Raw genomic sequence first — 18,404 nt, forward strand, 5'->3', positions numbered from 1 at the left:
CTCTCTCTAAAAAGAGTTGTGCACTCTTGCAAGAGTGTATTTCACAGAGTCACAGATTCATCTGGTTTGGAAAGGATCTCTGAGCTCATCAAGTCCAACCCTTGATCCACTGCCACTGTGGTTACTAGACCATGGCACTGAGTGCCACATCCAGCTTTGTTTTAAAACCTCCAGGGATGGAGAATCTACCACCTCCCTGGACAGCCCATTCCAATGTCTGATCACCCTCCCTGTAAAGAATTTTTTCCTAATATCCAACCTAAACCTCCCCTGGCAGAGCTTAAGTTCATCCCCTGTTGTCTTACTGGCAGCTACTCGGGAGAAGAGCCCGACCCGCAGAGCAGCCCTGGTGTGTCAGCTCTTAAATGGCAGAAATCTCCATGTGGGTGTTTGGTTTTGGTGACTTTGGAACAAACACCATTACAGGCGTTCCTTTTTGTTGTGTTGGCTCTGGCCTGTGCTTTGTTTAAAAAAACAAACACCTCTTTTTTGGAAAGGAAAAGGGAAAAGCTTTTTCTTGGTTTGCTGGCTGCAATTAGGAAGGGTTGCCTTTGTTATCAGTACTCATTTGATTGCTTGGCCAGGGAGGTTTGAGAAAATAATTTTCCTGAAGAGAGCCCAGTGAAGCACAAAAGAAAGTAAGTGTCCTTTCACTATTAGGAAATCTAGGAATAAATTAAGTTACCTGGCCACAGCATGACTATTATTTTCTTGTTTCTTCGTTAAAAACGCCTATGGATTTGGTGTAACTAAGAAAATCTATCAAAGTTCTGTGCTTTGAGTGTGTAGAGCATGTAGATTCTGAAAAAAACCTCACAGCAAAATCAGCCCATTGTGATAAATGGCTGAGTCTCTGGTAGTAGCAAATGAGACTTAGTCTTATTTCAGCAAATAAAGGCAAAGCAAACAGCGCTGGGTGCGTGGGGAGTCTCCACATTAAATTAAATTAAAATTAAAAGTTTAATCTTTCGGCTTATATTCCATACTTTAATACATATTCATATTTATTCTAATGCATATCTGTGACTATCCTAATACATATTCACGACTATTCTAGGAACAGGCTGGATTATGTTTATTAGTTCTTGGGAGAGGCAGGCCTTCAAAGGCACGTGCCCGCTTTTTCTCTGAGGGTCTTTTTAACCCCCATCTTGTGGTCGTTGGATGAAGTCAGTGTCTGCCTCAGTTTCCCCTCTTGTTGCCCTTCGATTCCACACATGAGCTCCTTCTCTCCTGTGCAACGCTCTGCAGTCAGCAGTAAAACCAGCTTAGATTATCACAATAGGATGTACATTGGAGCCTTTTTTAGGGTACAGGAACTGTGCATGTCTTGTTTCCTGTTCCCCTAAGCCTTGTGGTTATACAAGGAAAGGTTACATCTCATTCCCCTGATTCAACATTGTGCCATATCCAGGTCTCAGGTGTGACCTGAGTGCCACATCATGACCTCTTTGCCGCACAGGCCCAGTGCCCGTGTTCTAGAACCCTCCAGGTCCGTGGCAGCCATCAGAGTCTCTGGTGGTCTGTAGCACCGGGCAGCAGCCATGGGTCACCATGGTCACCATCTCTGTAGGCATCCAACCCATGGTGGTGAGTCATGGAATGATGGAATGGTTGGAGCTGGAGAATCCTAGAATGGTTTGTGGCAGCTGGGTGTCCTCGGAGGGACATGTTGGGATCCATCCCATCTCTCTGCCTTTGCAGCCCATCTCCAGGAGAGCATTTTTGGGAGGCCCTGAGCCAGGTCTCACCCAGGTCCTGGGGGTTGCTCACTCTTCTGGTCCTTGCTGGAGGGATGAGCAGGACTTTTCCACTGTTGTCTTGGCAGGAGGTGGCTGTGGGGATGCTCCACAAAGAACCACGTCCCTGTGGGCTGCACACCAAGCAGGGAGAAACCAGGAGTGGATTTCCTGGCTCTGGGGATGCTCCAAAAGAGGGGAAGAGGGGCTGGAGTAGATCCTTCCAGCTGGGCACTGATCTCCACTGGAGCTGCAGGGAAGAGGAGGAGGAGGAATTCAGTGCCCAAGTGGAAAAAAAAAAAGGGAAGAAAAGCCTCAGCAGGTGGCATCAGTGATGACTCCATCATCAGGAACAGGAGGAACAGGAGGAGGAGAAGGAACAGGAAGAGGAGCATGATGATGATGAGGAGGAGGAGGTGGCTGGTGGAGTTGGTGATCCCTGGTGTCCTGGTTTGGGCCAGGATAAAGGTGATTTTCTGTCTCTTGTAAGTAGTTGCACTTGTTGAAATTAACAGCAAGTTTCTCAGACAGTGTGTGCTTCTAGGACTGATAACACTTGATGTTACTGCTAGAGGCTGGTATGCAGAGCCAAGGACACTGCTCAGCTCTGAGGAAAACATTTTACCCTCCAGAAGGCATAAAGAGGTCCCACCTGCAGCCCTCCTTTGGGGAGGAATGGACAAGACAGATGCCAGAATTGACCAAACAGAGGATTCCATCCCATACACCTCATACTCAGGGTAAATTTGAGGGATCACGAGGGCCAAGCCATGCTTCCAGCTTCCGGCTGCCTGCCCTTCCTGCCTTTCCTGCTTCCCTTCCTTCACCCGGCATCCTGGAAGGATCCCATGCGTTCCTCTGCCTGTGGTCCTGATCTGTGCCAGCCCTTATCTCTGTGTTCCTGCCTCCAGTTCCCGACTGCTGCCGACTCCAGGAGTCCAGCCTGGACTTTCCCAGGGCCGCCCTGCAGCCTCGGTGGTGACGTGAGAGTTATTGGGGGAAGAGGGGGGAAGGAACGTAGTATCAATTTTCCTCTATATTTTTCTATTGATCATTACTGCTTCATTAAAGTTGTGTAGTTTAGTTTCCCACCCACAAGTCTCTCTCCCTTATTCTCTCTCCTTTCCTTATCAGGGAGGAGAGAGATTAATAGAGAACATCTGTCACTCGGTTTAATTGCTGGGCCAGTGTTAAACCGTAACACCTGGTTTAGGGGTCTCTCTTCTGGGGGTTTATTTCAGGATCCCCTTTTTAGGAGTTCCTGATGTGGGGGAGTGTTCTGGGGGTCTCTGGTTTGGGGGAGCCTGGCTGGGGGAGCCTGGTTTGGGGGTCTCTCAGTTGGGAACTCAGTGCTTTGGGGTCTCTTATAAGGCCCCCATTTGGGGGCTGAATTTTGGGGGACTTCATCAGGGAACTGTAAGATGATTTTCTGTGTAGCTGGGTGTGGCACATGTAGCATGGTGGGGGTTAACATTTGTGTTAACATTTTCCCCAGAGTTGTCCTGCCAAGGAGAACAGAATTCCTGGTAAGCCAGGAGAGTTCTAGATGTCCATTTCCCTCTAGTTATGGGTTAGACTTGTCTAAGGAAACAACCTGTACTTGTGCAATGGCAGTGGAACTTTTGCAGTGAGCTCTGTGCAGTCAGAACAAGCTAGTTTGCCATTTAAACATGTGGTGAGAGACAAGAAGTGGTTGTGAAAAGATGGGATAAGCTGGTGACAAAGAGCTTGCAGCTCTCAGCACAGGGTTTGATACCAAAAGCCACCACACACCAATAAAAAGAGCGCAACTGCATAGCCCTGAGAATCCTCAGTACAGCCAGCTGGGCACCAGCCACAAAAAAAGCATGATTTTTTACCCTCTCTAGCTCCTCCTTTTAATTGGTTATAAAAAAGCCTCTCCTCAGGGGGAGAATTTTCCACTTTGTATGACTCATAGAGGTGGGGGAGAGCTTCTCAGCTTCTCTCAGATACTTAAGGGACCATTGTCACCTGTAGTGGCAATGAATGAATGCTGAGGCTTAAACCAATGCAAGGTTTAAGGATTAAAGGAGCCTTTTCCTTTCCTTTCAGTCCCCTCCCCCCGCCCTGTGAATTGGTTCAGCCCCTTCCTGCCCCCCCCCCCCCCCTTCCCCCCGGCAGGTGGTTCGGCCCCGCCCACCGTTGCCCCTGGCGACTGCCGTTAGGGGCGACTCTGCCGTTGTGGCTCCTGTGCTGAGCTGCGCTGGGCTGTGTCTCTCCGGCTGCTCCTGGTCCTTGCTGTTGGTTTGCTCCTATCTCCTGCCTCGTCCCTGCCTTTCCCCTTGCATCCACCTCGTCCTCGTCTGTCTCTTCCCTCCCCTGTCCCTGCCTTTGCCCTTCCCCTGTCATTAACCTCCACCCCTCCGGCTCTGCCGGCTGCCTCCTGCTGCTCCCGCAGAGCTGTGCCCTGCACCCCGCAGGGCTCCCGGGATGGGGCTCTTCAGGAGGAAGAGTCACCGTCGCTACAGTACTGTGCTGCCCAGTTACAATCCTGTGTGGCCCCGTGCTGCTGCTGCCAGCACCAGCGGCCCTGAGATTGAGGAGAAAGATCTGAAGAGGCTGCACCATGCTGCTGCCCACGGCCACCTGTCCTGGCTGAGGTTCTGGCACTCGTGGATCAAGATTTGGGGCATTGACTGCCGCGACAGGGAGAATCGGTGAGGGGCTGTGGGCCACTGCTGGGACACCTCGGGTGGCGTGCGGGAGCATCCTCCCTGCAGGGTTTGTGTGGGATCCCCTTGGAGCTGATTGCTTGCAAAGCAAGATGTGCCCTGTCAGCTGGGAGGGGGAACTCGAGAGCTTTCCAGTGCTGGGAGCTGCTGGGTGGGCGCCAGTGCTCCTGGAGGTGCTGGGCTGCTGCTTGGCCCTGCTCTCCCTGCAGGGTTCTCAGGCATCCCCAGGTCTCTCCTGCCCTGGGATGGGTGGTGCCACAGCTTTGGTTCTTTTGCGTTAAGCTCACATGTTTAATTCTCAGGACACCTCTCCATCTGGCGTGTGCAAACGGCCACACAGAGGTTGCCAGATTCCTTGTAGAGCACGGCAGCCAGTTGGATGCTGTTGATAATTTTGGGAGAACACCCCTGATGAAGGTGAGTGGGAGAAGTTCTGCTCTTGGAAGAGGGGCTTATCGACTGTGCATGAAAGGAGAGGTGTCTGGCAGGACTCTGTACGCAGAGCTGTGCGGAAACACGCCTGTTGGATTTGGAGTGGAACAGGCACCTGTCAGATCATCTTTGCAGGTGCTCTTCTTTCCCAGTGGTCAGAAGCTGGGCGAGCTGTGATGGAGTGAAATGTGAATTCTGGAAGTCTTTTTTTTTTTTTTTTTTTTTTTTGTGTGTGTTATTCCCAGGCAGTACAGCTCAGAGAACAAGACTGCGTGACTTTTCTGCTAGAGCAGGGTGCTGACACAAATCTTGCAGACATCGATGGCAACACTGCCCTCCAGTTGGCCATCCTGGCTCATCATAAAAACCTCGTGAGGCAGTTAATCAAGCATGGTGCCAAACTGGATGCCAAGAATAAGGTAAATGTTTCTATTTCTTCAAGAAGTCCTTTCAGAACGTTGCATCAAAATTTTTACAGATTATTTTTTTTTTACTTTGATTATTTACATGATGCATTTCTCTGACTTTTCAGAAGGGCTGTACCCCACTAACTCTTGCTATCACTGAAAAACATGAGGTGATATTAGAAGATCTCCTGAAAGCAGGAGCTGATGTGCATGCTCGAGATGAGCATGAAAGGTAAGGGGTTTATCCAGGAGAAGGAGGGGGGGCTGGAAGAAGGAGGGGGTCCAGGAGGAGGAGGGGATCCAGGAAGAGAAGGGGATCCAGAAGGAGGAGGGGATCCATGAATAAGAGGGGGTCCAGTAATAAGAGGGTATCCAGGAATAGGAGGGGGTCCAGGAAGAAGGAGGGGATCCAGGATAAGGAGGGGGGTCCAGGAAGGAGGAGGGGGCCCAGAAGGAGGAGGGGGTCCAGGAAGGAGGAGGGGGGTCCAGGGAAGCAAAGACTTTGGTTTGCTCCTTGAGTGTTTATCCAAATGTGTTCATTGTAAAGGAATGGAGAAAATACTTCTGAGAGCAAGCAGGAATGAAAATAATGACTGTGTCTGTGTCAAATGATCCATGGCATTGCATGTTTTGAATCTTTCAGAACCCCACTCATGATTGCTGCTTCTGTTGGGGAGATGTATTTGGTCAAAGTTCTCCTTTCTCACGGTGCCAATATTTCCCATGAAGACAAAGATGGGAGGATAGCTGTGGATTATGCTGATCTTCATGGCCATTTACGGTAAACTTTGAACTTTATGATTAGAATAAATGGTGTGGTCTCTTCCTCTTCCAGTAAACCTCTTCCAGTCTTATTTTCACACCTTAAAGTCTCTCTTCCCTATTCCCTTTTTATCTTCCTTTGGGAGGGTGGAAGGGGGGGTAACCAGAGCAATTCTGTCACCTGGTGTTTGGTTAGAACTGAGATTATCTCAGGTGGTTATGTGTGCCTAAAAGGCAGGCTGAAAAAATGTTCTGAGCAGGAGTTAATTACTTGGAAGGTGGGAATGTGCATTTATAGGGCGAATGTGACTGCAGGGAATGCTGGAGTGAGTTCTGTGTGTATTACCCCTAACAAATACTGAGGAGTTTATGAATTTTTATAAATATTTGCAGGGGGGGGAGGGGGGTGGTAATAAATTGGTGTTAACTGTTGTGCCAGCATGTGGTTCTTTTTACCAATTTTATTTCCTCTCTTTCTCTGTCCAGTGTAAGTCAGTACCTGGCAAAACTGGAGGACACAGCAGAAGCTCCTGCAGGGGATGCACTTGGATCTCCCGAACAGGCAGGAGCTGCTGGAGGGATAAAAGAAAAACCAGACCAGGAGAACAGAGGAGAAGCTCCTGCGTGTGATACAGAAGATCCCAGCATAGTCATCACTCCTGAGCAGGCAGGAGCTGCTCCAGTTTTTTGGGGTGCACCTGCTGTGGACAGAGGAGGTAGGATCCTTAACTATGGAGGAGCTCAAGAGGAAAATGATGTGGCCTTTTCTTGAGGTGGTTTGGGAACGTGCTGATTTGTTACTTTTTGGCCTTGTCAGGGCACCTGTGATTTGTTGGCAGGGTTTAACATTGGCCCAGCAATTAAACTGAAATAACAGATGCTCACTAGTAATTCCCCTCCCTGATGAAGAAAGGAGAGAGAATAAGGGAGTTATGGGGTGGAAACTAAACTACACAGCTTTAATGAAACAGTAATGATAAATAGAAAAAATTACTAAATATATACAAAGATACAGGAAAATTGATACCACGTTCCTCCCACCTCTCCCCCAGTAACTCTCCCGTCACCACCGAGGCTGCGGGGCAGCCCTCGGAAAGTCCAGGCTGGAATCCTGGACTCAGCAGCAGTTGGGAGCTGGAGGCAGGAACACACAGATCCAGGCTGGAATGGGTCAGGACCATAGGCAGAGGAACGGATGGAATCCTCCCAGGATGCTGAAGCAAACCGGGAGAGGGGAAGCAGGAAAGGCAGGAAGGGGTTTGACCCTCGTGATCCCTCAAATTGGAAATTTGAGGAAAAATTGTCTCAGAAAAGTCACTGTTAGCAACAAGCAATGCAGTGCCTGTGTGTACTGTCTCTTCTGGAACATAGTTTGATTTACAACAGAAATGATGGGTTTTTTTTTTCCACCCTCAGTGATTTTTTTAATAAAAAAATTACACTGCTTTGTGATCAAACACCCAGCTCCTTCAGTGAGTGTTTAAAATCCAGTCTATGCTTAGGAGAACACAGAGCCCTAGAAGGATCCTAAAGAAGTCATTTTTTAATATCAATGAAATTTTGTCACCTCAGACTCTAGACTGCGACCTGTTGTTCTTTGAGGTTTTTAAAGTGTACTGTTTAATTGCTGGCATTTCAAATCTAATGTCAGCATGTCATTTAATCTTTGAACAGCCACAGAAAACCTTTGTGAAGGAGGCTCAATAAGGTGAGACTTTACAAACCCCTACCATTTGCTTGAGGGGTGATTTTAGAGACACAGCACTGATTTTGCTTTGTTTTTTAAGGAGCTCTGAGACTGAGATGAATGATATCACTTGGAAAGATTCTGAAGATTCACTCCTTTTTACCCCTAAGGTATGGTGCATTTACAGGAGAAGTGTCCTTGAAAAATAAATCTCTTGAAGGCAAGTTTTCTCTGGGACTGAAAGAAACAGAAGTTCCAGCCAGCATTTTTTTCTTCTTAGAAGCCATCTCTGGCCTTTCTTCTGCTGTCAGATTTTGCTGAAAAACCTGTAGCTGTGGCAGAGAAAGCAGTAGATTTGTGGTTTGGGGCCAAAAGTCATAGGTACACAGTCACATTATTTTATTTCTTCCTGTTCATTTGGATCAGCATCTGTTGCAGGGGGATTCTGCAGTGATGGGGAACTTGAGTGTGGCGGCTCAACCCACTCACTAATGCTGGAGATGCCAGCCAGCATCTTTAGTTTTAAGATGATTCCATTTTCCTGCACTGATTTAAATAGAAATAATGCATTTTTCTGCTGTGATGTTTGAAATTTAGGGATAATGCAGAGGCTGATTTGTGCAGTGAGTCTGGTGATGCTGAGAGTTCCTTGCAAGTAAGAATTCTGAAACTTTGAGAGCTGAATTTTACTATAGCTGAATTTTACTGTAACTGAAATGAAGCTGGGCTGAAGTGGGGAAGGGCTTCTCAGGGGCTGTGAAGAAGCAGGGCTGAGACTGCGGACAGGAAGAAATCCTTTCTGCTCCTCCAGATTTCCATGGAAAAGCTGAACGCCTTGTAAATGAAAGCTCAGCAAAGTTTCCCTTTTTTCTTTTCAATAAAAAAGCCTTTTTCAAGGAGTCATTTAAAGGCAAAGAAGATGCTTGCTTCTGCCCTTTTAAAAATCTTCTTTCCGTTGAACTCTTTTCCTAAAAGTTACCAGACCTGAAAGAAAAGCAGAAGAAGGAGGAGACGGGAGGCAATGGTGACCTGCAAAGCCCTGCAGCATCTGAGAATGCGAAGAAGTCTGTTGGCAATGGTGGCCTTCAAGTCCCCAAGGCACCTTTAGAAGTCAGCACTGGTGAGAGAACTGAGTTAGGAAATAGAATCAGAAGTTGGAAGGGACCCATCAGGTCCAACTCCTGTCCCTGTGTCTTTGGGCACCCCCAGAATCACACCTGAGAGCTTCATCCAAAACACTTCTGGAGCTCTGGCAGGTTTGGTGCTGTCACCACTTCCCTGGGGAGCTTCTTCCACTGCTCAGCTGCCCTCTGGCTGCCAAAAATTTTCTGATGTGTAACCTAAACCTCCCCTGATTCAGCAGCTTTTGCTCCTTTTAGTTCCTTGTCTTGAGATGTGGGAATCTTGTGCTTTTCTGTCTGAATTTCCCCATGAGGCTGATTTGGCATCATGTGAGCAGTCAGAGCCCAGCTGGAACCAGGAGTTGCTGTCTTCTGGGTGCTTGGGTTTCCTCTCTGGTCTCCAGCTCCTCGCCCCTTTTTGTTTGCATCCACATTTTCCCAAAAAGTGCATCCTTCAGGATTTAGACCTCATGGGGTGGCTTAAAGGAGAGCCCTGCAAGTGGTCTGAGCAGCCTAGGAAGCCACCCAGCCTGAGCCTTGTGTTCATCTGCTGGAGATTTAGATGTCCATCCCCTGAAATAAAAAGGGTGTTTTGTGTCTTTGTGTCAGTGGGAAGTGATAGCAAAGTCTCTCTTCTTCCCTGGGGTGTAGGTGCCCCAGCAGCCCTGGAAGCAAAGGAACAGGAAGATGAGGATTCTTCTCCCTGGGATTCTGAGGTACTTTGTGTGAAGGACAGGGAGGTTGCCATGGGGGGGCTGGGGAGGGTAGGAGGGAGATCCAGGAGCACCTGAGAGCTTGCTGGAATTGGAATGAAGCTGGGCTGAAGTGGGGGAGGGCTTCTCAGGGGCTGTGCAGGAGCAGGGCTGAGACTGAGGACAGGAGGAATTCCTTTCTGCTCCTCCAGATTTCCATGGAAAAGCTGAAGGCCTTGTAAATCAAAGCTCAACAATTTTTCCCTTGTTTCTTTTCCATAAGAAAACCTTTTTCAAGTAGTCATTGAAAGGCAAAGAAGATGCTTGCTTCTTCCCCTTTTATATCTTCTTTTCCTTGATCTCTTTTAGGAAGAGTCACCTGTAGAGGAAGTAAAGCAGGAGGAGGGAGGCAAAAGTGAAGAGAAAAAAGCTCCAGCTGCCTGGATTGTGAAGCACCATGTTTTTCATGTTGACTCTGAAATCCCCAAGGCAGCTTCAAGAGACGTCACTGGTGAGAGAAAGGAGCTGGGAAACAGTGATGCAATTCTTTCTCTATCATTATTAAATGATGTTTTATAATATAAAAGGTGTTGCTCTCCAAGTGGTGGAGGTTCCTTGTATAGGAGCTCAGTGTTTGCTTCCTCCTAGCATCTTGATACCGATAATTTATGCCAGTCTCTGTTGTGCCTTCAGTGGTGTTATCTACAAATGTTCCTTTGCCACCAGGAAAAGCTGAAACCCCGTTACAGGCTGAGTGAGAGATCATGGACCTCGGAGTAACAGGAGTGGTGCATTTCTGGCCCTTAATCCAGAATCTTTCTTTTTTCCATTAAAATGAAAGTTGCTCCAGAAGAAAGGAACTCACAGAGGTGCACGTGAAGTTGCTATTGTGATAAAATGATTGACTCCAGCAGCTCACAAATTTTAGAGGGTGTTTTATTTTGTTCTCAGCCTTTTCTCACAACCATTAAAGATGCACTCTAGGTGTAAATAAGTAGTATGAAGTCATGCTGTTTATAAAAATCTGTTTTTCACTGTAGGTGAGCACTCTGGCTGTACCTCCCAGATATCAGCAGCAGCTGAAAAAGAAGTTATCAAGGATGCCATTGAAAACTCAGTGGTGCAGGTATGGAAAGCCAAATATTTTTGAATTAGAATCTTAACTGTAAAATTGTATTAAAAGCTATGGTGAAAAAACGGTAAGTGGATAATGAAGGGAGAGTCCTGGAGAGGAAGAGTGAGTCTGAAGTGAATCTGGATCCAGTCTTCCTATGGTGTAAAATCCTTGTCATGATGTTGGATATTTTTTCTTTTGCTGCTTTGTTTCCAGCTGGTTTCCTTCAGTTTTTTTACCATTATTTTTCCTGTTGTGCTGTGCAAACAAACAATACAGTCAAAAGCATCTTTTCCCCTGCAAAATGCATATTCAAGTGAAAAGGGAGAATTTTCAGTAACATGCTGATCTGTTGGATGAAACGTGGCTTTTTCTTTTTGAGAGAAAAAGCCTTGAATTTTGGCCACCTTTCTGATGCTTTCTCTACCTCTGCAAAACATGTGTGGGTTTGGCCATGTTAAGAAGTGTTTGAAAAAAGGAATTTTTTTGCAGCGGGATTAAGGCAGGCATCCCCTGGAGTTTTCTGTAAGAGCTCAAGTGGAGCAAATTACTTGGAATTTGGGGCATGGTTTGGTGGGCATGGTGGTGGGTGGTTGGACTTGAGGATCCTGGAGGTTTTTTCGAACCTTAATGATTCTGGGGTTTTATGACTCTGTCCACGTAGGAGCAATTGGCCCAGGCCCAGAGGGAAAACCTCTTACTCCGCCAGCAACTGGAAGACAGGAAGCAGCAGCTCACCCAAGAAAGTGTAGTGACTGTTGCTCAGGACTTCTTTAATGACATTTTCAAGAATCTCAAGGCTGATACTGAGCAGAAAGTTTATTTGTTGGAAGAGAAAAACAAGGAGCTATACGAAAACTGCAATGTCTTAAGGAAACAGGTCTTTAGATGTGAGGTTGACAAAGTAGAAGCACAGGTGAAGTATACAGTATTAGCAGTGCTTAAGACTATTAGCAGTATTTTGGGGTTAATTTCTGAGTTTTGGGGCTTCTAAGGGACCTGGCTGTTCCTTAGAAAGTCAACTTCAGACACCAACCTAAGCTTTCTCTTCTCTATTTTATGGTGCGTGGCAATATTTAAATTTCTTTGTTCTTTGTGGCTCTGTGAAAGACCAAGAACTGCACAGAAGACTCTTGAGGACCTCAGTTAAAGTTTTTCTGCAAAAAACAAGTAGGAAACGTGCTCTTCTGCAGAGCATTCCACAGCCTCAGGCAGAGCAATGATTTCATTTCTTTAAGATGGAAAGAGGGGAAAGAAATCCAGCAGTGCTGTCAGTCATTTTACTCTGTGAATCACTTTGTATTCTTAGTACCAAACTAACATACACATGCTTGTGTATGGCTCAAGAAGAGTAGTACTTGAGGTTATTTTTTTTTTTTATTAAAATCCTCCTGAGGAGCTCTTGGTAGTTGAGGTGCTCAGCATTTGGCTACCGACAGCAGGCAGATTTTTCCTGCTTTTTGAGTTCAAGACAAGGTCTAATTGTATAAATCAACAAATTAAAGACAGAATTAATGGTCTTATAATTTTCCTCATGCTCATATTCATTAGTGCAAGATCAGAGTACTGCAACAGGAGCTTGCTGATGCTCTGAAAAAGCTCTCCATGGTAGAAGCTTCGCTTGATGTCGCCACGTGCTACAGAAGGAACCTGGAGGAGGCCACGCTGGGCTTGAAGAAGGAATTGGCAGAAAATAAATCCAAGGTACAGAAAGTTTAGAATCTAGAATAAACTTCCTAGTGCTAGGGGGGGGATGATGTGTGGAGGAATCACAGCTTTTTACAAACGTAGTGTCAGGGTTTAACACTGGCCCAGCAATTAAACTGAAATCACAGATGCTCACTATTAATCCTCCCTCCCCTCCTTTATAAAGAAAGGAGAGAGAATAAGGGAGAGAGACTGATGGGTTGGGAACTAAACTACACAGCTTTAATGAAACAGTAATGATAAAGAGGAAAAATTACAAAATATATACAAATAGACAGGAAAATTGATACCACGTTCCTTCACCCCCTCTGCCCCAATAACTCTCACGTCACCACCGAGGCTGCAGGGCGGCCCTGGGAAAGTCCAGCCTGGACTCCTGGACTCAGCAGTGCTTGGGACCTGGAGGCAGGAACACAGAGATTCAGGCTGGCACGGAGCAGGACCACAGGCAGAGGAACAGATGGAATCCTCCCAGGATGCTGAAGGAAACAGGGACGGGTGAACAAGGGGAAGCAGGAAAGGCAGGAAGGGCAGGAAGCTGGCTTGGCCCTCGTGATCCCTCAAATTTACCCTGAGTATGAGGTGTATGGGATGGAATCCTCTGTTTGGTCAGTTCTGGCATCTGTCTTGTCTGTTCCTCCCCAAAGGAGGGCTGAAGGTGGGACCTCTTTATTCCTCTTGGAGGGTAAAACGTTCCTCAGAGCTGAGCAGTGGCGTTGGTTCTGCTTTAACTATAAAAATCAAGTGTTATCAGTCCCAGAAGCAGACACTGTCTGAGAAACTTGCTGTTAATTTCAGCAAGTGTAACTACTTACAAGAGACTGAACTGAAAGCAAAAGTACAAGACAAAAAATCCCCTTTATCCTGGCCCAAACCAGGACACTTGGTATCTTTGTCTTTGACACAGTCCAAGGTTTGTATGTGGTAAAGTGCTCTGCAAAAGAGACTGAGGTGTCTGTCACTTATTCCATGTGGTTTGGCCCAGAAAGTTTTATCTGATTTCTGAAGGACGGTAGAAATAACGGACTGCGTTTCTATAGAAACAATGTCTGCATTAATATAGAAATAATGTCTGCATTTATATAGAAATAATGTCTGCAGTAATGCTGCATTTGGGCTTCTTGCTGCTCACTGTGCTTCCCTTACTTGTAACAAAGAACTCTTTTGGTTAGAAAAGATCTTTAAAATGAGGTCCAAGTGTTCCCCCAGTCCTGCTAAGCCCAGTCCTGTCCCTCAGCACCACATCCCCACATCTTTGAAGTCTCCGTAGAGATTGTGACTCAGCCGCTGGTTCCAGTGCCTGACAACTCTTTTGGGGAAAATATTTCTCCTGCCCCTTGTTGAATCTCCTACAGCCCAGGTCCCTCTAGCAGAGCTTCCCGGCCCTCATCAGATCAAGCCTCCCACCCAATTTGGTGTCATTTGCACCTAATCCCCTCATCCACTGATAAAGATGTTGAAGAGAACTGGTGCAGAGCCCTGGGGACCACCCTGGGGACCACCACTGGGTTTAACTCCATCCATCAGCATGCTGCCAATTCTGATTGCTTCTGGAACTTACCCTGCATGAATATAGGTATATCTATAGATATACAAGGGGGATGTGACGTCCCTTTAGGAGAAGGATGAACTTTTTAATTGCTATTTTCAAGGGGGGGAGCAAGCGAAGGGATCCAGAGAGTGCCTGAAAGGAGTGGGAGGGTAAGTGTCAGTTCTTACAGTGGAGAAGATTGTGTAAAGTTACATGGTTTGTGTTCATTTCCTAGGAGGAGGGAAGGTATGAAATGTACTGACAGCTCTTTGGGTAGTTGGTATGTGCAGACAGAGGCATTCCCTGAGCTCTTCAGCATAAAAACTCAGGTGAGTGCTGTGGAATCTTGCTGTTCTTTTACAGCTGCAGGAGTTGGAAGAACATCTTCAGCATGAGCATTCAATTTGTGACTTGAAGATTGCTCTGGAAAATAAGGAAAGAGAAAAAAGAGATTGTTTCCAGAGACTGGAAGACCTCCTGTTGGCATCTTCTGGGAGAACTATTGCAATGAAACACCTGGAGGGACGGATACAGTGGTAAGAGAGTGGCACAGGGGACCAAGGTGTCTGCTGCTGTCTGGGGTGGTGAAGATGCTTCTGTTTGTGCTTTGCCTGCTGTTCTTTAAGAATTGGTGCTCTGGTGGTTCCTTGTAATAAGAACTGTGTTTCTGTTTAAGCCTTGAAGCTAAAAATGCCCGACTGCAAGCCACAGTTGTGCAGCAAAACAGTACAATTGAAACCCTTCTGCAAGGCTCACCCCTGGTAAGCTGCTCATAAACTGCTGTCTTTTTCCCAATTGCTGTGGGGCCTTTGGAATATTTTTATTTTTTTCTGGGTTGATGTTTGGACTCGGTGATCTCAGAGCTCTTTTCCAAATTGTGGGATTCTGAAATCCTGGCCAGGAGCAGAGGGGCTTCTGAAAGTGTTCTCTGTGTTATTCTTTCCCTAGAGCAAAGTGGCAGGGTGAGTGGGGGAATTCCTTCTTTGAGGAAGCTTTTTCTCTATCCTGTTCTGTCCCACAGTGTTCCTTCCTTAGCAGCTTGGATAAATAAGTGCTGAGAGGGAGGGATTCTTTCTAAATAAGAAGAATTCTTCCCCGTGGTAGCTCCTGGGTTCTCCCTTGGTTGCTGGAGGATGCACAAGTGCCTCAAGGAGTAAATCTGTGCCCCTGACATTGGGCAGGTTGAAAAAAAAAGGTTCCCTTTTTAATTTGTGGTGGGTAAAAGTGTGCTACCTGCTTCAGGAGCAGGCAGCTTCCCAGGACAGAATGGAAGAAATCAGAGCCCACGACCACGAAGCAGAGAGAAAGCTGCTGCTCAGCAGAATGGGAGACCTGAAACAGGAATTAGAGAGTGAGAAATACACCCTGAGAGAGAGCATTGTCCTAAAGGAAAAATATGAAAAGCTGTATCTGGAGGAAGTGAAAAAGAGAAGATGGTTACAAAATGAACTGGAAAGGTAGGTACATGCTTTTTGGAGTGGTAACAAGAGTTTCCTTTTTTCCTCCTGTGTTTTCCTGCTAGGGTTCCTCTTCTACATCTGGTCAGCATTACATCTGTAAGCCTGAGATGGCATATTTGTGAGGAAGGTTCCTTTAAGCCTCCCTCTGTCTTAATATCTCTTGAGCATTCCAAGACTAACACCACTAATCGTGGAATTAATGTTGGTGGTTTTTTTTTAATTAATTGTACTTTACCAGTCAGCCTTTTTGCCAGTCTCTAATAATTTCCTCCTTATATTCAGTGAGTGGCAAAAAAAAACCCAAACCATGAATTTTATGTCCTGTACTGTTTGAATAAGGATGTGCCCTACAGAGAACAGAATTTAATTCTATGAAGGAAGAAAGTGAATATTTTTTTTTTCTGGCTTCCATTTGAGGCTTATGGTTTGAACTTTCCATGGGAAAGGGTGTTGTTGCGCAGGTGTTCTCTGCCTTTTGGAAAAAGCTGTGTAAGCACAGAGCATTCGCAGATTTGAAGCTCTCATGCTGAGAAGTCTCAAGTGTTGGTTGCTGCTCCTCGTGGGAAATGTGACTGCTGAGAAATCCTAAAAAAAACCTCAGCTGTTCAGGGTGTGGTCACTCCTAATCCCTTCAACTTTCACAAGTTGAATAGTAACCAAAGACCTGGGAGGGTGGGGGGAGGGTAACTGGGCCAAAGTGACTCCCAAAGATAACTCTTGGTACGTCTCTGATTTTTTTCAGAGTTGAGGAAAACCAAGGAAAAGCCAAAAGAAAGCTTTGTGGGAAGCTTGTTCTTTCCCTTTCCATCAGTGAAGATCTGGATGTCAGTGCTGGGCAGTGTCTGGGACATTCTGGGAACACTCTTTCTCTAAGTTCAAGTTTAGGAGGAAGCTTCCCAAGTTCACCCACAGGAACAGAATCCTTGGGGAACAACATTTGCACCCATTATGCAGCTCAGGTAAAAAATGTGAAATCCCACCCTTAGCATCTGTAAGCCAAGTTGTGCTTTTTAACCTTAAAGTTACAACTCGTTTGTAGTGATTACTCATGGTGTAACTCCTCCTCATCACAACACTCCGCATCTAGGTGTGGTAGGGGTGAAGAGTCTTGGTTTTGAGGGTTGTTCTCTTTTCCAAGAGCACTCAGGGTTTTGAGGAGTTTTTGAGGGCAGTGGGAGCTTAAAAACCTTGCAGAAAAGGGGGCAAGTGAATTAATGCTTGGGAAAAAGGAAAGAGCTGCCAGTTTCCAAGGGGCAGTCTTTCCCTTTTCTCCTTTTCTGCATAAGGAAAAAATAGAAGTAGAAATTTAGAGCAGTTTGGCTGAGAGAAGAGCAAGAGGGAGAGAGGATGTGAATCAAAATCCCCTCTTTGCCTTTGCTTGGGTGGGGGCATCTCTTTCCATTGTTAGCTATTGGCTTGTTGGGTGGGAAATGTGATGAAATATTCTCAGGAATCGGGTCCCTTGGCTTTCTGTGGAAGTTGGCTGAGAGGTGGAGGTGTAGAGCAGCTGCTAAGGGGAGAAGATGAGGTGCATGTCCTGTGCCCTGTGTGCCATCTGCTTTTTCTGTTTTGAAAGTCTGAGAGTGACAGAAAGAAAGAGAAGGAAGAGCTGAGCTGCCCTCTCCAAGTGCATCTGGACAGAGAGCTGGAAATAAACAGGGAAGTGGAGGAAGAGTCTGAGAGGTGGGGCATGTTCGTATCCCTGAGTACAATTCAAGCTGAATTCAATTTGAATGTAGAACTGGGTGTGCAGAAGAGTTGGTGAGGAAATTCCATCCTCATCTTAGTCCTAGCAAGACTCTGCTCTCCATGAGATGAGAGCTGCCAAAGGAGGTTTCCCTGCAGGGAAAATCTGAATTTTTCCACAGGTGAAATTTGGAGCCTCCAGGTGTGGCATAGGAATGCTGGATTTTTGTCTCAGTAATTTCTGTTAAAGACAAAATTTCTGTAATGTTTACACAACAATATGTGAAAAAGGCTGCTTGTTGTTCCTTTGCTTCATTGTTTTCTTCTCAAATGTGCTTTGTAGCTCTGAGAGCTTCTCAAGCATTAAACAGATGGTAAGGGAATTTGGGGAGCGAATGTCCCTGCATGAGTTGAAGAAAGAAATAAAGGATGTTTATTCTGAAATGGCCAATGAAGTTGCTAAAATGAACACAAAGGTGAGCTCTGATTTGTGTGAGGCTTTTTGGTGGTGGTGGTGTTTTTTCTCCTGGAAAAACTCTTACTCTTTCCCAAGGCTTCTTTTCACATTGTTAATTTTTTTGTTTGTTTTTTTTTCTGAGCTGTGTTTTGGAATGGATTTGGCTTTCCATGGTGCTGCAGCAGTAGATGAGTGTGCCCAAAGTTTTTTCTTCTGGAAAAACTGTCTTACTCTTTCCTAACGCTTTCCAATTGCTTCCCTGGGCAGGACGCTGTGAGGTGATGCAGAAAATGTTGTGGAATTTGTTTCAACCCTGGTTTCAGCCCAGTGGAATTTGTTTCAAACCCTGGCTTCAGCCCAGCCTTTCCCTTCTCCTGGGCACCCAAAAAAGTGCTTTTTGAGGTGGTTATTACTGTTTGAGTAGCATGAAAGAAAAGTCCCCTGCCCTGGCAGGGGCTCATGATTAGGCCAAAAGTTTCTTGAGTTTTTGTCTTCCAAGAGAAAGAGTTATTTTGGATGACAGGGAAGGTGATTACATCGAGGCAGAGTTAAATAGAATCACAGAAAATTATTAAGGGTTGGAAGGGACCAGCCTGTGCCAGTGCTCTGTCACCCTCACAGGGAAAAAAAAAAAAAATCTTTTTATTTATATGGAACCTCCTATTCTCAAGCATTCATTGTCTCTTTTCCTGTCAAATAAATCAAGGTTCTTCCTTCTGTTAGAGCCTCTTTCAAGTGCCCACCATGCCAGTTTCCTCCCCTTTTAATGACTGACAGGATATCAGGTTTGATGTTCAATAGATACAGAAAATTTTGCTTCTGGAGGGGGGAAGAGAAGGACAGAGCTGTAGGTGACCATTGGGACCTTACAAAAGGCTGATATTTCCTGCGCATTTTTTAAAACAGACTGCAGCTT

General features: G+C 46.0%; 2 protein-coding genes across 2 annotated transcripts in view; both read left to right on the forward strand.

Moving 5' to 3' along the window:
* Positions 1-15,346, forward strand: part of LOC139790750 (ankyrin repeat domain-containing protein 26-like) — a 678,272-nt gene extending 662,926 nt beyond the window's left edge. The window contains exons 32-39 of the mRNA XM_071732606.1: positions 9,493-9,557; positions 9,903-10,044; positions 10,574-10,659; positions 11,312-11,563; positions 12,199-12,351; positions 14,249-14,421; positions 14,562-14,646; positions 15,128-15,346. Of these exons, the coding sequence (XP_071588707.1) occupies positions 9,493-9,557; positions 9,903-10,044; positions 10,574-10,659; positions 11,312-11,563; positions 12,199-12,351; positions 14,249-14,421; positions 14,562-14,646; positions 15,128-15,346 (1,175 nt within the window). The remainder of the gene's footprint in view (positions 1-9,492; positions 9,558-9,902; positions 10,045-10,573; positions 10,660-11,311; positions 11,564-12,198; positions 12,352-14,248; positions 14,422-14,561; positions 14,647-15,127) is intronic.
* LOC139790748 (ankyrin repeat domain-containing protein 7-like) lies at positions 4,844-8,212 on the forward strand. The gene is made up of 8 exons (XM_071732603.1): positions 4,844-4,849; positions 5,110-5,283; positions 5,397-5,503; positions 5,915-6,052; positions 6,520-6,749; positions 7,708-7,741; positions 7,821-7,890; positions 8,147-8,212. The coding sequence occupies exons 1-8, from the start codon at positions 4,844-4,846 to the stop codon at positions 8,210-8,212; spliced, it is 825 nt and encodes a 274-aa protein (XP_071588704.1).
* Positions 15,347-18,404: the final 3,058 nt, after the last annotated feature.

This window comes from Heliangelus exortis, unplaced genomic scaffold (genome assembly GCF_036169615.1).
Source record: "Heliangelus exortis unplaced genomic scaffold, bHelExo1.hap1 Scaffold_135, whole genome shotgun sequence".
In the NCBI taxonomy this organism is placed as follows: domain Eukaryota; kingdom Metazoa; phylum Chordata; class Aves; order Apodiformes; family Trochilidae; genus Heliangelus; species Heliangelus exortis.

Bases quoted from the DNA above. Each gene is read 5' to 3' on its own strand.
- LOC139790748 (XM_071732603.1), top strand. The intron at 7,742-7,820 runs GTGAGACTTTAC...TTGTTTTTTAAG, and splicing joins TGTGAAGGAGGCTCAATAAG to GAGCTCTGAGACTGAGATGA. The intron at 7,891-8,146 runs GTATGGTGCATT...CATTTGGATCAG, and splicing joins CACTCCTTTTTACCCCTAAG to CATCTGTTGCAGGGGGATTC.